Consider the following 21,598-nt stretch of genomic DNA (forward strand, 5'->3'; position numbering starts at 1 on the left):
GCGTCATATTTGGAGGCCACCTGGTGGGACCCCCGCATGGTTGAAGATCTGCCGAGCCCACGCAGCAGGCGTGCGTGGAGAGCCGCACTCGCGACCGCCTTGGCGCGGCGGGGCAAGCCGCGCCCGGGGCTGTTGGGGGCTTAGAGTGGGCGACGGACCCCTGTGGGGTGGGGCGGAGAATGCCGCCGGTCGTGGGACGCAGACTGTGCTAGTAGATCGGAAAAGAAAGTTTGCTTGTTTGCCTCTCTCATTCTTTTTCGGCCTAGGGTAAATGTAAAGAGCTGCCCCTGCCCGGGCGCGGGCGATTCAGCTCCCCGAAACAGCCCATCTTTTTCTGCCATCCGCCCTTTTCGGAGGGAGGCGAGGGAGGGGAGGCAGCGGCTTTGTCCCGCGGGCCGCGGGCCGTGCTTGCTCCCCGCCTGGGGCCGGCCGCATCCCCTTTCCGCTTCATCTTTCCCGCCCGCCCCCCATTTGGCCCAGCTCTCCTCTGCGCGCCTACTGTGCGCGCGCCGCGTGCTCGCCAGCGCAGGGGGCGCTCTGGAGCCCCACCGCGGCTGCTCAGACCCGCTCTGCCCGGCCCTCTGCCGTTTTTCCTAGGGGAGGCCGCTTGGGGTCAGACCTGGCTGTGTATTTGCTAACTGTGCTTCAGGAATCGGCCCTGGGGTGCCTCCCTGCTTGACAATAGGGTTTTCCCCCTGCTCCACTCAGCCCCTGCTCTCGGTCACATGCCGCCACCTCTTCCCCCGCGGTGCCGGGAGCCCGCGTTTTGTTTGTCAGCACTAGGGCGGTGAGTATTTATAGACGCCACTGCAGCCCTGCGGTATGCAAGGTTTCAATTACTGCGATGCGCCGCACAAGACGGAAGGCCTATGCACAGCGGCTCAGCTGCAAGTCTGCTCAGGAGATCCTCTTAGAAAAAAAAAGCTTTGGGCCAGAGTCTCTGGGCATCCCTATTAGGGCGGAGTTCTGGATCTGTTGCCCGTACAATACGTGCAAATTCAAATGACCCATGCACAGGACTAAAGCAGTTAAGGACTCTAACGGTCCAGGTTGTCCCCGTCCTGTGCTCCGCCAAAGGGTGCTCTTATTAAGCCTCAAGACTGCCTGTTGCTGATCTTGACCACCTTGGTTTGCAATCCTGGCATTTCATTGGTTTACATGCTGCAAAATGCTCTGGGGGTGGAAGGGCCTACTATTGACAGCTTGAAGCAGCAAGTGGGTCAGGAGGGGAAATGGAGCTAGTAGAACTAATTTAGCCACATTTTACATTTAGGGTGAGGTTCTCAGCACCACTGAGAAAGGTGCAGTGCTCCTCTCCGGAGCGTGACTGGTCGGGCTTACCTGGCTGCAGTATGGGTCTAACGCAGAAGGTAGTTAGTTGATAAGGGCAACAATGCCTGGTCAATCCACAACGCTCTTTGGTTTTTCCAACCCCAACCGTTGTCCTTTCAGTGATTATTGAAACTTCTGACAGCCAGAACCATTAATAGTATAAAAAAGAAAGGCATAGAAACAAGCCAGCCAACTGGCTTTTTTATCAAGGGCTCACTAGTTTTTCAATGAGAACTGTCTTTCAGATCCAGTGAGTCATGGATGTATATTTAAATGGTGAGAGTTCAGTAATGGTTTGTGTTTGAACATTACAAAGCTGTTTCCTTTATTTAAAAACAGGGACGGGGCAAACACCTTTTGAGGTCTTATTTGTTAACCTTTGCACTAAGACTTTGATAGATTATATAACCTGCACCAAAACAATGAGGTAGACACTATTATATCCCCATTGATGTGCACACTGAGGCTTAGAGAACTTAAGTATTATTTGTCCCAAGTCGCACACACAGAGGTGGAGTTGAGAATAGGTTTCAGAGCAGTTACTCTAGGCTGGAAGTACCCGTCTGTATTGCAGACGTCTTCCCTTCAGTTTCTCAGTTGTTGAATTTGATCATCCTATAGTTGATTAACTTGGGGGCTTCTCATTTCAAAGATGTCACATATCACAGAGCAGCTCAATTACTGAAAAAAAAAATCCTAATCTTGTCTTTAGAAAATTGTTACAATGGTATCTGAAAATTTCATGCTGTTTTGAGATGTCAAAATAGAGGTGCAGACAGGGTAATTACTTTCCTGATGTCACACAGCCATTGAATTAAGCTTGTTCATTCCGGTACATTTTGATATTGAAGGCCTTCCATGAAGAAGCCAGGATCCCTGTTACTCAAGAAGGTCCTTTGATATATAATCTGCACTATTTCCCATGAAATTCGTTCATGTGGAAGTTTTTGGATCAGAAGTCAATACCAGAACAGTTTGGGAGCTCTAAAATGAGGAGATAAGAGTTGGATGAACAGTGGAGGAACTGAAGGGAAAATCTGGATAATTCTGACAATAGTTTCATGGAAGAAAAGAAGAGGCCCTGTAGATACCGTGATGATAAGAATTATTAGCCTTGGTCTAACTGGAGATGGTTGTCGCATTGTAGAGTAAGACCTGGAGATCAGCATGCCAGCTGCCATGCCCAGAGAGGAAAAGCGGGGGAGGAAGCACCTCCATCTCCCTTGGCATATGCCTTCTGTTGTTGTGAAGATGACTGGCTAGAGTCCCCAGGTTATAGTTAATATAAATTAGGGAGCCCGTGAGACCTGTTTCCATTTTAATTGGACTTGACCCTTTGAGGTTAACAGTCATCTAATCTCTTTTTTTAAATATACTTTTCTTATGCTTTGCCAGTTTATGCCCTTTGTAGATCAATCCTTGGATTTCATTTAGAGGGGAGAGAAAGAAAAAAAAAGCAAAGGTTAGTGATTACCTAAATTGGATTCAGTTCTGTCTTGCAGTGTTTAAAGAAATACTGCTTGCTCTCTAATTACCATCAACTAGGAATTTAAATGGTCTATTAAATTTAAGCTGAATTTTTTTTTAATCCCCTGATAATTCTAGGTCTAACATATTCTGGGATTTTGGAGGCTTTTTAATATTCTTCAAGTGTAGAGTGCATTCTCTGCCTCCACACCTTTTAAAAATATTACACTTAAGTAGCAGGATAATAAAGTGGTATTGTTATGTACTGGCTTCACTAAAAAGCAGAAGCTCACAGCCAGGTTCAGCCAGCTCCATCAGCCTCTGGAGAGCAGGCGGGTTAGCTGAGTTCTTTGCCAGAAATTTAGGGACACCTATATGAAGCCTGTCGAATGGAGTATGGCTTGCTTATTTTTCTCAAGTAAAAATCAGCCACCGTTACTCTGTATTTGAGCTTTGAATAAAAAATATGAGTGTTATTTATCACAGTGGGTGGTGCGTGCAGTTTGGGGCTGGGACTCTGTGAGGCATGGAGGTTAAGGGCATGTCCCTGATGCTTTTCTTGCCTCACTGTCTTCCCCGACCTGGTATGCGTATGGGTGGACTGTGCCCAGAAGCGTGTAGAGATGGTGGAACTCACCAGAAGATCCCTGTCTCTCTCTTTGACCATGGCCTGTGGGAAAACCTGGTCAATATCTACCCCTGCCACTGACTCAACAACCTATCATGATTATTTCCACAATTATTTTGTGTATACTCGTATGTACGTACAAGCGTGTATTTACCTCTCTTAGGCTTTCATTCTCTTTCCCTCTTCTCAATTTCAAGGTAGAAAGAAAAGATTTCTCTTCACACACTCATCAGTGTTCTGGTTTCCCTTTAGCTGGCTGTCAAATGCCTGCCAACACCTCCAGTTTCTTGCTTTTCTCCTTCCTCATTACAGAACTTTCTCCAGCTTTGCTGGTTCTTTTTGACACAGGCCGAATTCTGTTTTGTTGAGGGCATCTGTGACAGAAGTTAGATTTCTAGTAACTATTAGGATTAAGGGACCACTGTGGGTCCCTAGGCTATTCAGGAACTAGAGTGTATGTCAACTTAAGCTGAGCCTGGGAGAAGACCTGAAAGAATTTGTTTTTATCTTCTTCCCAAGGACTGGGGACAAAAAATTCAGCAAGGCCTATGGTGTGTGTCTGTATTATACTGAATGAAGCTGCCTCAAACCCCATCACAACCTGCTTGTGACCTCAGCTGCATAAAGCATCCTCCTGTAAACCCTTTTACCTTTGCCATTTAATTCTAATATTCCTTTGGAACTGGTTCAGTGTCACTCCCCAGAGCCTCTGGGGGAGACCATGTCAACTGCTGCCAGCACCTCGGAGAATTCTGCTGTGGCATTGGCATGCTGGCTGCTGGGGTTGACCCTGTAGGAGCTGTGTGGCCACTTCCATTGTAAAATATCTGAGGCAAAATTAGTGGGTAGCCTGGTAATCTTTTGTAGTGTTCTAAGATAGTTTAAAAAGAATTCTTGATCAACAGGACCGCTGATTTCTTTCAGGCCTCAGAAAAGCCCCCAAGACACCCCCAAGGGTCTGTATCAACTTTGCAGAGAGGAGAGTTGTTGAAGGAGTTCACATGTTGGTCCTGCCATCCTGCAGACAACACAGACCAAGATCCGGCATTTCTGCCGTGGGCAAGGTGCATGGTGGGCTGGTTGCTCAGTCACTTTGGGTCTCAGTGTTCCTGTCTGCAATGTAGTGAGACTGGCTCACTGCTTAGGTTCCTGTTCTGAAATTCTGTGATTGGTCAAGGCAGCATGGCTGGAGCAGAGCTTCTCACAGAATCAGATTCAGTCAGTCTGGATTGGGGCCTGAGTTTCTAACAAGCTCCCAGGTGATGCTAATTCTGCTGATTCTCAAATCACGGTTTAAGCAGCCAGGCACTAGCATCTCAATCAGGGTTTCTCAGCATCAGCCCCATCAACACTTCAGGCCGGAGAATTCATTGCCATGGGGCTGTCCTTTGTGTCATAGGATGTTTGATAGCATCCTTGGTCTCTACCCATTGTAGCACCCTCCACCCCCATCCCCCACAGTTACATAACAACCTGAAGTGTTTCCGCACATTGCTGAATGTCTCCTAGGGTAGAAGAGGGGCAAAATCACCCCTGGTTGAGAATATTGGTTTAGACCAGTGTTCCCAAGCCTAGTTGTACATCGGAATCACCTGGAAGATGTCTAGAAAGTATGGCAGTCTGGAGTCATTTTTAAAATTCTGGAAAAGTAATTGCAAGTCATAGACCTGAGTCCTGGAGCCATCCATCCATAGCTTTGGGTCCACAGGCAGGTTGCTTACATGCTCATAGCAGCAGCTTTTAGCTTCTAAAATGGGAGTGGTAATGCTGCCTACTTCAAAGGGGGTTGTGGAGATTAAATGAGATAACACGAGAGGGAGCTTTAGAAACTACTCGGCTCTGTGCAAATGTTAGTGGGGAGTTGGTACACCACAGGCCTCTGGGGGCTTATTTTATTGGTTAATTTACCTCATTTGTTTTTCCCAGGACTGGATGCAGCTTCCCTCAGGCCTGCCCAGTGGCCTTCCCAGTATCCTTCCTCATCATTTCTCCAGTCCTCGCAGTACAAGCTGTGTGCATTTCCCTTCAGTCACGCTAACAGTCACGCTAATGCAGGGGTCAAACTGGCAGCCTGAGGGCCAGACTTAGCATCAGATTTGCCTTGTTTGTGTTTTGTTTGGGGGAAAAAATGATGTTTTCCCTCAGTATTTAAAAATCAGGAGATTGGACATATAAACTCAAGTTTCTAGCTTTTCTTTAAAAAAAAAAAAACAGAAAGAAGACAAGTTTCTCTTTATTTGGTCACAGTCCCCACTTGGCCCTCTGACCGTGGTCGTGTTCCCTGCCTTGGCCCCACCAGGAACTGAGTTTGCCATCCCTGCTCTAGGCTTTCCTGTCTTTTTCTTCAGTCGTGACTAAATTACTATTTTGTACTTTTTTCTTTATTATTGGTAGAAGTATTTCTGGCTCATCTTTGTGTCTAGGGTAGTCAATGCTCACTAAATATTTGTTGAAATGTGATATTTTCATCCTATCCTTCCTTGCCTGTCACATATAAAAAAGAATAGTTGCTGAACTTTTAAAGTACTTTCCCATGAAAACTATTTTTTCCTTCCCCAAATTTCCTTTCCAGGCTTGACTGCCCACATTTTTTAGAATAACAGACGAGCAAACGGAGAACCTGTGTTTTTCAGCCGACCTTCCACTAGCCCTGCCTTGTGACTCAGAATGGCGCTTCCACCTTTGCTGCTCAGGCTCATCTCAACTGCTCCTGTCAGTCACAGCCCCCCGGGGTCAAGTTGTGTGACTTTACTTTTGAGTATTTCCTGCAAGCCCCTAAGCCCCATGAAGGCAGATGCTTCATTCTTCCTTACCCCTAGGGCTTCTGTTATTTAGATCCTGGCACACTGTGGACCTTCTAACCTTTCGTTGTTGAATGGACTTGAACTCATGATCTCGGTGAACTGATCAGACCCCCGCAGTCCCTTTAGTTTCCTGACTCTGTTCAATGCCCTTTATGGGGACATGGGGAGCAGAGCCAGCAAATGCACCGTGTCTCTCCCAGGAAGGCGGCTCCATTTCCTCATGTCACCTACAAAGTGAGCTGAAGTCATGGTGTGTTTACTTGTTCACCAACTAGCCCTGATAGCAAGAAAGTTCCCTTAAAATCAAAGACCTCGCCTGCCTTGCTCACCGCTGTATCCTCCTGCTGTGGGATCTTTCCCTTCATTTCCTTTTCTTAGGAAAAAGTATTTCGCCCTGCTGCTGCAGTGAGAGAGTGGAGTGAATTTTTAATAAGTAGCACATGTTAATCTGGAGTACATCTCCCCATGCTGGAAACCCTGGTTGGACAAGCAGTCTTGTTTGACCCTTCTGCTACCCACCAGGCTTTCATATATGTCACGTGTCAGAAATGCAATTGCTTACATAATGGTCAGTCTCAGCTACTGGCTTGTGGCTAGAGTTTTTGGTTTACCATCTGATAGGCACTACAGAATCACTCCGGATGGCATTTATGGGCCACACCCGAACAATTTGCACCCCAGGAAACTCGAATCTTAAAGCAGGGCTTATAGATGAGTGAAGAGATGTGTGGTTATTCCCCACAGTTTTGCTTGACTTGTACCAAAGGAGGGGATTTTTCTGGCTATTAGACAGTGGTTTGCAGGCTAGGGTGATGATGATAATCTGATGTAATTACTGTATGCTGGCTTTAAATTGTCAGTGCTTATGAGTCCTGCGGACATTTAAGAAACACTGTTAAGCAGAGAAAACCACTTTGAGCTTGCTGCCTGCTCACCCTAATATTTACTATTGCATAAATTGGGACTCCCAAACTACTTGGTTTCCAGTGGAGCACCTCATTTTTCCTCTTGAGCTTTTTCCCTAGTCCAGACTTGACCCTTAATATTTTCTTGCTTGTAGGAATGTCTGTCCTTTGGCTGGCTTTTGTCTCCTTAGAGTTGCAAAGTTTGGTCCTTAATCAAATGTGCTGTGCTACGTAGGGGATGCCTGTCCTCTGCCATGTGTGTGAGTTACGCTGAGCAGCACACAGACCCAGGGTTCCCCGCCCACGAGACCCAGGTCCACGTTCCTGTATAAAATAATGCTTAGGTGAACCCCAATTCAGTCAGCAGGGCAGATCATTTTTCCAGTTCTTCAGAAACGGGAAGTCTGCTCTTCCTGGTGGCTTGAAAGTCCGCAATGTGTCCCATCATTCAAACTATTTACTGGGCACCCTGTGTGTGCCCAGCCCTGTGCTCACAGCAGGATAGAGTAGTGAATGAGGCAGGCGAGGTCTTTGATTTTTAAGGAACTTACACGCTATCAGGGCTGGTCAGACAGTGAACAAGTAAACACAATGACTTCAGCTCGCTTTGTAGGTGCCATCAGGAAATGGAGCCTCCTTCCTGGAAGAGGGAATGAGCTTGCTGCCTGCACGGGGTAAGAAGCTGTTGGTGACATTCATGAAGGCAGCTGCAAGTGGGGTTCAACTCACGTATCTGTGTGTGGCAGACAAGGGTGTTGCTTAAAACGAGTTAGGAATTCAGGCTCTGGAATCAGATAGGATTTGACTCTTGGTCCCTCTTCCTAGTCTTCTGACTTGGGGCAAGTTACTCCCCATGCTTCAGTTTCTTCATCTATTGCATGGGAATAATAAAACCTCCTCCCGGGTTTAGAGTGGAAGGGAACTGAGATGATAGATGCAGACAGAGGCTTGGCACCATCCTGGCCATTGTGGCCAACTCTGTAGATAGATAGTATATTCTTATCAACAATAAATATAATAAAACAGTCATGCTAGGCAGCTGATTTGTAAAATGGTTTCACCACTCTTGAGAAACTCACTTCTGGCTGGGTTTCCGTCCAGTGGGCCCGGCAGGGTGTGGGGAGTTTGGATCTAATTTCCTAGGGGACTTGGTGGGTTCTGTGTGCTGTGGGTTTCTTTTAGCCATTCCCTGGGTGCGGCTGGCTTGCCCTGCTTGGAGAATGTTTCTGGGAGCCTATATAATACGAAGGGGTATTTGTGGCTCCATTGAGGAATGAGTGGTGGAGTAAGAGTGAGACAGAACAGAGAGTTGGTTAGTAGAGGCTGGATAGTTAGAACAGATGATGTGATAAGTGGGAGAGAAAGAGCTGAGGTCTGATTCTGGATTTGTGCTATGTTAGGGTTTAATCCCTGATGCGGTCTCTCTAAGGTGCCCTTTCTGCAGGGTGCTCAGAGTCGGGCTGAATGTCTAGCTGATGATGCTAAGAGATAATTATGGGCACCAGCCAGGCCAAACTTTTAATGCACTGGTAAGTCAGCAGACCTAGGGAAGGGAAGTGACTCACCCAAGCCCCAGCAGCTGGTTTATATAGGCTGATGTTACACCTGGCTTAGGCCCTGGGTAAAAGATACAAGAAGGCTGATGGGCACAGCTGGGATGGGGTAAAATCAAGGTCACAAACTTATATTAGGTCCATAAGGTGCTAGTTGGCTTGGTGAACTGGTTGCCAATTTACAACTAAGCTGATTTTGCATTTTAAAAAAATCTGGAGTTTTGGTGTCTCTTGGAAAATTCTGATCTGGCAAAACTGGGCCTATAACCCAAAGTGACAAAAATTGCAGAATGGGTTGAGCAGTGGCTGCCTTCTTTAGCCTGGGTAGGTCCTGCCCATTCCCCATGATGTTCCAGGCCCGAATCTTTTGGTATGATGCATGGTGCAAAAAGGAAAAGAAATTGGTTCTTCCTTTCATTTTCTTTTCTTATCAGGGTTTATTTTCTGGCCCAAGTATCCAGAAGGCAGCTGGCAGCCTACTGTAGAATATGTGCTGAGTGAATACATTTGCGTTGAATGAGTGAATGGACAGTAATTGGTAGAGCCCTACACTTGGGATCAGAAGCCAAGTTTGAATCCTCCCTTCTTCCAAACAACTGAGTGACTTTGAACAAATCATATAACTTAAATTTTTTTTGGTAGGGAGAAGGTCACTGTTGTTTTTATTTATTTATTTGAATAAGTGATGTCTTTTCATGTTTCACAATTCAGAAGGTACAAAAGGGTTGCAGAGAAGTCTTCCCACTGTGTCCTGGCCACTCAGCTCCCCTCCCTGAGGAAAACCAGTGTTATCAGTTTCTAGTTTGTCCTTCCAGAGATACTTTATGCATGTGCAGTGAAATGTGTAAATACTCTTTCTTCTCTTCTTTACATAGATAGTAGCATAATGTGCATATGATGCTGTATTTAGCTTTTTAGCAGACTTTCATTCAGAGAGTCCCCTGGAGAGACTCCCAAGCAGTGCGTAAAGTGTTTTCCCCTTCTTTCTTAGAGCTGCATAGGATTCCGACATATGGGATACCATAGTTTACAAAGCCAGTCCTCTGTTGCTAAGCATTTAGGTTATTTCCAACCTATGGCTGTTATAAAGGCTGCAGTAAAAACCTTTGTGACATAAGTCACTTGACATGCCTAGAGTAAAATTCCTGGAAATAAGACTTGCTGGGCCAGAGGGTACAGCGTGTGTCATTTTGGTAAATCTTCTCAAATTTCCCTCTGTAGCAGTTGCCCCATACTGCTCTCCTTCCAGCAGTGTGTGAGAGGTCCTATTACCCCACACCCTGGCCATATGTCACCTTTTGAAGCCTATGAGGTCTTGTGAAGAACACAGTGTTTTATGAAAATATTAATACTAGCTACAATTTTGGGGGTCCCTATAATGGGTCAGGCCATGATCTAGATTATCTCATTTAATCCTAGCAACACTGAGATACTTATCACACTCATTTGACAGATGAGGAAAAATGTTCGCAGAATTTGAGTCATTTACCCAGGTTACCTAGCTAATGGATTGTAGAGACTGGATTTGAACTGAGATTTGTTGGATTTCAATACTGGGATGTTTTCATACAGTAAAGCCCTGCATCCTTTTAGGTGCTGGTATCTCAGCTGACACTTGCTTACAGTTCCTGTATCTCCCAGCAATCATGCCTCTCACATGGGCAGTTCATTTGCTCATTCATCCAATAGTAGTGGAATTCCTGTACTGTACTATACCCTGGGGATGCACCTGAGGACAAGATAGACATATTCCCTTCCCATATGGACCTCACAAAGACAATAAGAAATACTCCCCTCACACCTCATCAGGGGTGAGGGGGTAGACGGAGGGCCTCTCTAAGCAAATGAAGGATGGGCAATAATGGGCATGTGGATTTGAGCCTGGAGAGGTGGGTGGGAAGTATTTCACACAAAGGGTGCACATGTGCAAAGGTCTTAGGGCATAGAAAAGCAGGTGGTGTTGGAGGAAAGGAAGGAAGGCCAGTGAGCTGGTGTGCAGGGTGGTGAGATATGAGGGTGTGAGGGTGGCTTTTGTGTATTTATTTTAAGAGCTGTGGCGAGCCTTTGAAGGCATTGAACCAACAGTGATGTGAGCATCCCTGGCCCTGGCTGTTAGGTTCTTGTTATAACCTGTGTGACCTTATACAAGATAAATATATAGCATCTCCATTTCCTTCTCTGTAAGTTGGGGATGGTAGTAGCACATGGGCTTTCACATGTTTTGAGTGCTGCATACAGTGTGAAATAGGAGATACAGTCAGACTCAGTACACGTGAGTACACCTTTAACATACATGTTTCCCCAAAATGGGATGCACTCTGGTATTTTCTATTCTAATCTATTTCATCAAAGTTTTTGGTCAAGACCCCCTAAACTCATTTTTAAAACACGGAGATAGTACGTATCAAGTGCCTCTTCCACAGTTGGCCCTTAGTAAGATGGTGCTGCCATTCTTATCATCACTATTGTAAAGATACTTTTGGCTGCAGTTAAAGAATGGATTGGTTGAGTTAAATGTCAGTATCCAAACCCTGATGGTGCTGAAGGATATTACACTAGCTTTTCATTTCTACGTTCATGTCTCTGGGAAGGAGTTCCACGCTGGGCTTCCTGACTGCAGGAGCTCCCAAGGGGGACGTGTCAAATGGACTGTCTGTCTGGTTTCCCTGGGAACTGGCTTCTCCTCATCTTCCAGGTGGCCATATGAGACTGTGTGTTCAGTTTTTTTACTTCTTTGTTATTTACAATCAGAATGGCTTTTTCCTGGAAGCCTCAGAGTCATTGTAAGTCACCCACTTCTTTATTTTAAGTTGTGCCTTGGTTCTACTTCCCTTTTCAGCATTGAGGGTTGGAACCTTAGTGGAATTCATTTGCATTTTCTACTAAGTGTGCTGCCTTCTGCCCGCTGGGCTCACTGGCAGGGCTGTGTCCTGGTCCCCATGCCCTGCCCTGGAAGGAGAAAGTGAGACACCTCATTCTTCTTTTCCAAGAAGCACATCCTGCATTCCACGTGTGAAAGTTTTCAAAGAAACCCGTGTGGGTTAAGCCCTGGGGTAGCAAGAACAGTGCTGATGCCCTGGAACCCTGGAATTGCCACAGCACCTCATGATTCCAGGATGCCAGCTTTCCAGGTAATGGAAATGAGCTCTTTAGGCACCAAAAACTTAAATGATTTAAATCATTTTAGAAGCACGCTTTTCTAAATGTTAACTGCATTGATCCTTCAGAAGAGAACATTGACCACAACACTGGTTTCTTCAGCTCAGAGACATTAGGCAAAGAACTCTTTGTGATGATGCTGGTGGTGAACTGTGACCAACCCCCTTCCCCCGCCAAAATTCATGTGTTGAGGACCTAGCTCCCTCATAATGTGACTGTGCTTGGAGACAGGGCCTTTAAGGAGGTGACTAAGTTAAAATGAGGCTGTTAAAGTGGGCTGTCATCCAATCTGACTGGTGTCTTTGTAAGAAGAGAAAATTAGGACACACACAGACTCCAGGAATGCTTGCATACAGAGGAAAGGCCCTGTGAGGCCACAGTGAGCAGGTGGAAGCCAAGGAGAGAGGCCTCAGGAAAAACCAAAGCTGCCGACCCTTTGGTCTTGAGCTTCTAGCCTCCAGAACTGTGAAAAAATTAATTCCTGTTGTTTAAGTCATCCAGTCTGGTATTTGATTATAGCAGCTAGAGCAGACTAATACAGCAGTGGTAGTGGTAATAAAAATAGACTATAGGTCGCACTTACCAAGCGCTTATTGCATACCAGGACTGTTCTAAGCCTTAGTTGAATCATCTCACCCTCCTCCCAATCCTGAGTCCCCCGCCCGGTCACACAATAAGTGACGATACCAGCCTGGCTGTGGCATCTTTGACTGCACCTCCACTGCACCTGTGTCTAGCACCTGTATAGTTCCAGGAACCCTGCCAGGCACTTCACAGATAATCTTTCCCATCACCAGAACTCTCTAAGGTAACTCTTCTATTCCCATTGCTCAGATGTAGAGATTGCAGCTCAGGATGGTCCAAGGCCACACAGTGAGTGTATTCATTCCTTGTGGCTACCATAACCAGTTACCAGAACCTTGGTGGCTTAAAACAATAGAATTTTATTCTCTCACAGTTTTGGAGGTCAAAAGTCCAGAATCAAGGCTTCCCAGGGCCATACTCCCTCCAAAGGCTGTATAGGAGAATCTGTTTCTTTCCTCTTTCTGCTGCTCCTAGTGGCTGCTGGCATTCCTCGCCTCATGGCAACATCTCTCCAGTCTCTTCCTCTGTCTTCACACCACCTTCTCCTCTATAAATCTGCCTTCTCTTCTTTCTCCACTGTCCTCCTGCCTCCCTCTTACTAGGATACACCCGATTGTATTTATGGGCTCCCCTGGGTAGTCCGGAGTAAGTGTCTTCTCTCAGGATCCTTAATCACAGCTTTTGCCATCTAAGGCAACAGTCACAGGTTCTGGAGACTAAGAAGTGAGTATTTTGGGGGACTAGTTTTGCTACCCGGTGCCGTCACAGAGTGGCACAGTAAGCCTCGTCACTAGGGTTTGTCTGACTTCAAAGCCTCTAGTCTCCACTCATCCTTTGGAGCTGTCGGGATCAGGCCGCTCCCCTCTGCTTCTGCAGGGCTCTTTCTGGGCTGTGGTGGGTGTCAGTGGGTGTTAGAGTGAAGCTGAGAATAACCGGGCCCCTCAACCCAGCAGTTCCACGTCAAGAATACACTACAGAAAAAGTTCTGTGGTCCCTAAGATAAACTGGAAACTCCTGGAAATCCATCCACAGGGGGCTGATTAAATTAAGCATGATATCCTCTAAATAGGATAGTTGAAAAACCATTAAAAATAATGAAGGAGATCAATATATAGTGGCCTGGGAGGATGGCTGTGCTGTATTATTAAGAGGAAAGAACAGATTGCCCACTTTCATTAAAATACTGTGTGTGCATATATGTATGGCTATTAATAATTAAAGTGAAATAAAATTCAGTTCTGCAACCACACTAGCCACAATTCAAGTGTCCAGTAGCCACACGGGGCTAGTGGCTACCACATGGGCCTGCACAGATAGAGAACAATTTTGTTATCTCAGAAATTTCTGGGCAGAGTTCTCTACTAATTAAGTGCCCAGACATTAGATTCACGTGAATGTTTACTTTTTTATAATAAGCAGGTATGCTATTATCATAAAAGCAGGAGTACAAGGGGTTTCCAAGGAAACATTCTATTTTTTAGCAGACAGTAGTTTATTGTCATTATTTATGATGTATATGTTTTTGTGTGTGTGTAAGGTCCTTTTTAAGTATATTTCATACTGAAAATATTTAAAAAATATATAGGGGGCAAAAAAAAAAAGGAATCACCTGGTAGGGCACGCTTGGTAGGCTAGGCCTCCAGTTGGAAGACTTTGTGCTGGTCTGGTTCTGCGATCTGACCGTGTTCCAGCCGTGGCCAAATCACTCAGCCTGCTCGAGCCTCAGTTTCCTATTGGACAGAATCCCTGCCTTCCAGGGTCAGGGTAAGACTTGGAAGTGTGATGATGTGTTGGAAAATTTTGAACCTAAGAAACACCCTTCCCCAGGGTGAAGGGTGAGTAGATATGTGAATTACCCAGGGCCCGAGGAGGCCAGGCTGCAGTACGCTGTGACTGCCACAGGGGGCTCGGAGGCCTTGCCCACTCCGAGTGGAGTGTTTTCTGGCTGTTGCTGAGGTCACCAGCAGCAGGGGGAAGTGTTCCTGTAGTCCCACTGCTGTCATTCTTTGGAGATTTAGAAATAACAATTTATTTAATTTATTCAACCAACATTTATGTAGCATTTGCTGTTTGTGATACACTGTTCTATCTAAGTACTTTACACATAGGCAGTCATTTTATCCTTATACAACCCTGAAGAAGTCACTGTTAGCAAGTTCATTTCATGTGGGAGGAGTCAAGCCTCAGAGAGGTCCAGAAGCTTGGCCAAGGTCACACAGCTAGTAAGGAACAGGTGTCTTATGAAGGGAGTCCACACTTTCTCCTTCCATTCTTTCTCCTCATTACACCTCTTGCCCCCATCACATGCAATCACAGAGTTCTTATGTCAGTTCATCTCACAGGCACAATATTTAAATTTTGATATGAAATCTCATAAATGGATGTTAATGACCCTGACTTGGTAGCTTTGATTCTGGCTACCTGGGTGAGTTTGGTAGCATGCAAAGTAGAAATGGGCTATAGAATTAGGCTAATCTGGGCACCAATCATGATTTGCCACAAATTAGCTTATGTGACTTTGGGTGGGATAGTTAACTTTGATCCTCAAAGGAGGTTTGTGAGGGACGAGTAAGTTTACCTATTGTGACAGTGCCTGGCTCCATGATGGGCAGGCAGTGGAGGCCTTATTAGTTCTTATCCTTTCCTTTATTCTTATATTAAGCAGTGAGCTTACGCTTGAGGATACGAGATAGGTCGGGATGCCTGTCTTCAAGCATGCCTGTTTTCAAGTTTATAGAATGGCTTCTGTGGGGGCTGGCAAACTTTCCAGATCAGGAGTCAGGGAACCTGAGTTTTAGCCACTGCTGAACTTCTACCTTGGAGGCATTGGACCAGTTGCTCTGCTCCTCTGGACGTCAGTTTTGTCCCCACTATCTTGTCATTTTCTGATCTGCCCTGTGCAGGTCAGGACAAGCCAGTGCCAGAGAGGCCAGTGCGGTAGCCAGTGAATACAGGGTGTGTCAGCTTTTCCCTTAGGCTGCGCTTGTTAGCTGCTTCCTCTCCATGGTGCTCTGGGGAGGCCTTGTGGCGCTGTCCAGAAGTAGGAATAGTGGGAACAAAGACGGCTTTGGATTGTCTTGAGCACGGCAGGATCTGAGGGTGGCCCATTTCGCAGGTGAAAAATGAGGCAGAGGCATCTCCTTGTGTGTTCCTCTGTGGCCAATGTGGGGCTGTGGGAGCACAGTCATTGTCCTTTTGGCTGAAGATGACCCTTATCTAAAAGGGATCACACATGTGGACGGGACTGCCCCTGGGCCTTGCTGGATGTGCACGTGGCTGGAGTGGGAGGCCGGGGTGCCAGCCCTGTGCTCTTCAGAGTTGCACAGCCCCCTGGAGGAGTGTTATTTCAGCAGGAAGGCAGAGGTAAACACCTGAACGATCCATCCAGCTCACTTTTCTACTTCCCTGTGCAAGTGCCACTGAGTGGGAGGAGCTCTGACACCTCTCATTTAAGGTCCTTGTAAAGGAGTTAATATCCTGTAATTATACAGATGAATTGCATTTAGGTTCATTTGAAGAAGGGCAGCAAAACGGATCCTCTCTTAATAGTGTGACCGTTACCAGGCAAGTTAAATCCCAAATCCACTCAGTTTAAGGATTTGGAAGGGGCTTCTGTGGTTTTATTTCTTCTTTTCCCACTCATTGATATGAACAGGTCTTTCCAAACTCCACTGGCACTTTTGGAGCTATTGAGACCCTCTGGAATGGAGCAGGCCTATTGTGACCTTCCCAGCATTTACTTATACATTTTCTCCTCTTGTTGGCTCATCCTGGGGAAGGGGATAGAGGGCTGAAGACTGTAAAAGAAAATGGTACACCACTGCTTTCCTTTGGGAAAAGTGTAAGAGGTAGGATGAACAATTCGTTTTTTGGCTTTTTGGCTTATAAGCTCGATGTCACTGTACCCATCAAGTGCAGATGGCTGCCAGTGCCTCCTGCACCCTCTTGAAGGATTGCCTGGTGCCCGTCCTGAGGACTTGCTCCTCTGCAGCATGTTTACTTGAGAGGTGGCCCCTTCAAATGCAGCTGGGGCTGTAAAATCTCCCCACCTCAGCCTGAAGATTGACATGTATGGCTGGGACCTCTCCTGCTTTCAGCACTGGTTTGGGGAATGTAGCAGAATTAGCTGGTGAGACAGGCTGTGTGAGAATACTTCTGGGCTGACCTGTAAACCCTCCAGAAAGAAGTGACTATGACCTGGTGGAGTTTTCCTTTGTCCTTCACTCTGACAGCTCCCAAACTCACTTTAAGTCACGGACTTGGACTTCAGGCTCACTAAAGAATAAGAAACTGAAAATGACAGGTTCAGATGCACGAGGACAGAAAGCAAACTGTGTGAATGGAAGTAGACAGCAGGTTAAGGCGCTGGGTGTGCCATTATATTGGGTGTGTCACCCGATCTCATTCATCTCATCAGCCCTGTGCAGTGGGCATTGCTAACGGCTGTGGCTCTTGGGCTCAGTGTGCCCAAAGTCACACTACTTGGGAGGGGCCTCGTTAAGACTCGAATCTAGGTTCTTTCCAAAACCACTGCCATTAACCATGGATCCATAAAGTCCCCTAGGACCTGCTCAGGGGACAGTCTCCTTGAACCCCACCCTGCAGGGTCAGTTGCATTTAGACAAGCAGAGAGGAAAAAGAAAGGAGTTCTGGGCAAGAGAAACAGAAAATACAATAAAAAACATGGAAGAGGGGATCAGCATCACATGGAACCATGCCTGTTGGTTGTAAGCTCCATGGGGCACGGACCACGTTCTCCAGAGCCACCATTATATCCCTAATGTCTAGGTGAGTGCTTGGACATAGTAGGCGCTCAATAAATATTTATGGTATGTGTAAATACATGAACAAGACAGTTATCTTCTCTGTAGACCTTGAGTGTCTTGAGGGCAGGGAATAGGTCTTAGAAATCCTTGGGTGCTCCACAGCTCCCAATGGTTAATAAACAACAAACACTCAGTAAATATGTTCTGGTGGCATGAATGAAGGAATGGCAGGGCAGGGATGGTGAGATGCCTCTGAGTGAAGAGGCACTGACACTTGGGGAAACTCTGAGCCATACACCTGGGTTGGCATGCCAAGGGCTTATCATGGAAGGTCTTCAGTGCCAGGACAGGGAGCTCTTGTATTCTTGTGGCATTTTTAAAAGCCATTTCTTAATGTACGACTTTGCTAGTGTCCAAACTCCGATGGGTGTGTACAGGAACCACTGTTAAGCACAGCTTAGAAATTGCTTTTCTGTAGGCCTGTCTCAGCCTGGCCCCATTGTTGCTACCTTCCCCCTTTGGGGTGACCACACTGTTATAACCAAAAGAAGACCTGTAAAAAGTTGTGAATGGGAGCCCGTAGGATATAGGTCATTTTGTGGGATCCCTGAGTTGTTTGTAACGTAATTTGGCTGGGAAGTCCCAGCCAACCTCCTCTAAGATGTGGTCCGCTTAGCCCAGGAGGTTTCAATAAAAGCTTTCCTCTCTTTTCAGGTGTTGGCTAAATTTGTGGCTTTAAGAAAGCCTGAGGGCCTGAAGGCAGCCCTGGGAGAAGCCCTTTCTGTGGGTAGTCGGAAGCATCTGGTCTGCAGGAGGAGTCGTCCGCTCACCTGGACCTATGACCCGCGGCTTCGCTCCCAGTCTCCCCACTGAGTTCCACAAGATGGGCTCGTTCCGCAGGCCCAGGCCGCGCTTCATGAGCTCCCCGGTGCTCAGCGATCTGCCCCGATTCCAAGCAACCCGGCAGGCTCTGCAGCTGAGCTCTAGCTCGGCCTGGAACAGGTAAAGCAGGCGGCGAGGTGTGGAGTGGAGGGCTGCCAAGGGCCAGAGCAGGGCCAGGAACTGGCTTAGCTTCTGCTCCTGTGCGCTCTGCCTCAAAAGGTCACGATTATATGGACAACTGGCTACATGGGCATTTTCCTGCAAAGAAGTAGCTTTCCTTATTTGTGTGGAGGGAAAGTGGATCACTGGGGGCCTCTGGGCTAGCTGGGCCAGCTAGCCAGCCTGGGACAGTTGGATTGGAATGTATAGTTATTGTCCATGCTCATTCGTCACACCCCAGACTATCAGAGTACCCAAAGGTGGGGCCATGTAAGTAACTTCAGGTCACCTATAATCTAATTGGAAAGATAAGACATATATCTGTGGAAAGCTAAATGAGCTGTATAAACCAGGGATTATCAGTACGTGTGAGCCACCAGTGGTTGAGGAGGAGACACTGAGGTTTATAAGGTGTCTGATGTTTTGTACACAAAGCATTGAGTAGAGACTGAATCAATATTATCTGGCATTCTGTGGGCTACTCTTTTTTCAAACGACACCATTACTCTTTGGATGAGTTAAACACATTATTTTAAAGCATTATTGAATTCTTTGTAGTTTGGATAACTATGGATTTTTCTCAAAGACTGTACAAGTTTTATGTTGGGGAGGAAAGGGGCCCTGAAATGCTCTGATATTAAATGGATCCTTGTTCTTTAGAGAAGGCCTGGGACCCTTGGTAAAGGCAATTGTAATCAGCTCCTTGCTGAAATATTGGGCTGGGGTCCCTGAGAATGTGGAGTCAAGACTTAACTGTAGCCCCTCATGGGACTAACCTCCTACTCCCTGTACAATCATAGGAGTGGGAATGAGGGGGCAGGTGAGGCTAGCCCCAGTGAAGTTCTCCCAAGGAGAGAGTTATTAAAAAGGCCAGGAATCAGCATTTTATATTAGCCCAGGCATCTGGGTGCGCTGAGAAGACAGGGACCTCAAGGTAAAAGATCACAGGCCCAGGCGGGCTCCTGCTTGCAGTACATGCCATTCTGTGTTCCTCCAGGCCTGGTGGTGCTGACGCCACAGTTTCCTGATTGCAGACCCCACTGCCTGCCCTTTATCACTGCTGCTCAGCAGCAGGGCTGCCAGCAAGGCGAGAGAGGGAGACCTGCTAGCCTGTGGGAAAGTGGGAGAGGGGCTGCTTCTGGATCCTCTTGACCCCAGTCTCCTTTTCTCTCCAAGGACCCTGGGAAGGAAATGATGGGTTCCAGGGATGGAAAACATGGCTGTATTTGTGCCATGGGCTTCCTGGCCCTTCTATGCACCTTTAGCCCTGAGATGCTTATTGAGATATCCCCAGGGAGGCAGATCCTCTAATCAGGGGTCATTTCTGTCTCCCCACGCAGCGTCCAGACTGCCGTGATCAACGTCTTCAAAGGGGGCGGCTTACAAAGCAATGAGCTCTATGTACTGAATGAAAACATCAGGTAGGTCTGGGCCATATGGAGCTGGGCTAGAGGGGGCCACCCCACTGGGAGCCTTATCATAAAATTTTTTTCTGCTTGGTTCTTATTGCTGCTTCTGTCAGCTTTTATGTGGCTCTGATTTCTTAAGTTCTAAGACCCTTATCTGCCTAAACTTCTGATCCAGAGAGGGTTCATCCATTTGTTCATGTATATAGTGTGTCTGGGGCACATAGAGGGGTTAGAGGGTTGCTATATGACAGTGCTATATGCCATGTATTCTGTAAACATTTATTATGCCCTGCTTAATTGGGTACCATATTAGCTAAGAGGACTTAGTGGTTAAACCAGACTCCTTGGGGATCTTATTAATCTCCTCCCCCCCACTAAGTGACTTAACTTTTTAGTACCTCAGTTTCCTCTTACATGAAGCAGGAATAAGAAATGTGCCTGCTTACAAAGAATTCTTAGGAGGATGTAAATTGAGTTATTATATAAATGGTCTGTTAGAACAGGGTTGGGCCACACGGAGGACTTGGTACTTGTAGCTCTCACCATCATTGTTGGTGGTGTTGCCCACCGTTACTGTGAAGTTTTGGTGATGTGACCCTCAGTAAGACATGGTCCTTGAGGAGTCTTGTCTTCCAGAATCTTCCCAGTAGTGTTGGCTTTTCATTCATTCATCAAATATTTGAGTGCTTCTCTGTTGGCCAGGCACTAGAGAAATAAGAAAGAGCAAAGACAGATGTGGACCCTGCTTCTGGAATTTGTATTCAGTTGGGGAGATGATCATTAGTCAACTGTCACACATGTACAATGTGAACGTGCCACTTGACAGCCACTACAGCAGAGCTGATGTGGTGAAAGTAGGTTAGCGTGACCCAGTCTTGCCAAGGAGGTCAGGAATGCTGATGTGAGGCTTGTGCTGTCATCTGAGGCATCAGTGGGAATTAACTAGGTCAAGTGGGCTCTGGGTGGTGGAAATTGCAGGTGCAAAGGTCCTGTGGTGGCAGTGAGCAAGGAACTGAAAGTAGGCCCATGTGCACATAGATCTGGAGGTTGGATGGTGGTGTGGTTGGGTTTGTGATCTGGTGAAATGAAGATGGAGAGGCAGGTAGGGCCCAGAGCACGAGGGTCTCCTGGGGACAGGAGGTTGAACATAGGGTCTTTCAAGGCCCTGGTGTTCATTCCTCTCTAATGTGTTAAGTGCAGAGCATCAAGATAAAGACCCAACCCTGGAGTGGGCAGAACAATAAACAAGGCCATTATTCAGGTTCTGTTTACGTCTAGTTCAGACCTGTGTTAAGGGTCAGTGAGGTGTTTAAAGAGCTCTGCTTTGATTAAAATCTTTAGTGCTCTGAAGTAAACAGAGCTGTGTTAAATTTCTACCCATGTTCTTGAATTTCACATGATAATTACATAGACATGGAAAGAGACAATAGAGATCATCTGGCTCAAGGCCTCCTTTTATAGAGGAGGAAACTGAGGCCCAAGAAGTGGAATGATGGGGGCAAAGCTGGGTCAGCCAACCCTTGAGTTGCAAGAGCTAAATTTTACTCCAAGAACTAAGATCTTGGCTCTTTGTGAGGTTCTTTAGTTCACAGTAGAAGTATAAATAAATAAAACAGTGACTCAGGAACGTGCTAATTGTTCCTCACTTTGGGAGACTGATCTTGAAAAGTCTCTGTTTGCAGGCAGCTAGGAAAAGCACTAGCCATGCCAGAGTTCACCAGCTCTTTTAGTCCCAGGTCTGCTAACTCAGGAGCCCTCACATGCCAAGAGGGTCTTCTAGATGAGAGAGGCTGGCCTGGGTGCGTGGAGGGGAGTGCTCACTCTCTGTTGAAAGGGCTTTACCCTGGCAGAACCCACATCCAGTGACATCTCATCTTATTTCTCAAGAAGAATGGGAAATGGGAATTTTTATGTGATATTTCCTGATTTTTGAGAGTTATTAATCCAAA

At 46.5% G+C, this 21,598-nt stretch overlaps 1 protein-coding gene across 7 annotated transcripts in view; it reads left to right on the forward strand.

Moving 5' to 3' along the window:
• Positions 1 to 21,598, forward strand: part of PRR5L (proline rich 5 like) — an 87,635-nt gene that overhangs the window by 19,850 nt on the left and 46,187 nt on the right. For 5 of the 7 annotated variants that reach the window (XM_036891793.2, XM_036891791.2, XM_036891790.2 and 2 more), the window contains exons 2-3: positions 17,914 to 18,201; positions 19,581 to 19,661. In XM_036891793.2, the coding sequence (XP_036747688.2) occupies positions 18,038 to 18,201; positions 19,581 to 19,661 (245 nt within the window). In that variant the 5' untranslated portion in view covers positions 17,914 to 18,037. Of the gene's footprint in view, positions 1 to 6,721; positions 7,811 to 17,026; positions 17,222 to 17,913; positions 18,202 to 19,580; positions 19,662 to 21,598 lie in introns of those variants that run through there. The other 2 variants (XM_057507562.1, XM_036891792.2) reach the window with 2 other exon arrangements.

The sequence above is a fragment of the Manis pentadactyla genome, chromosome 9 (assembly GCF_030020395.1).
Source record: "Manis pentadactyla isolate mManPen7 chromosome 9, mManPen7.hap1, whole genome shotgun sequence".
In the NCBI taxonomy this organism is placed as follows: domain Eukaryota; kingdom Metazoa; phylum Chordata; class Mammalia; order Pholidota; family Manidae; genus Manis; species Manis pentadactyla.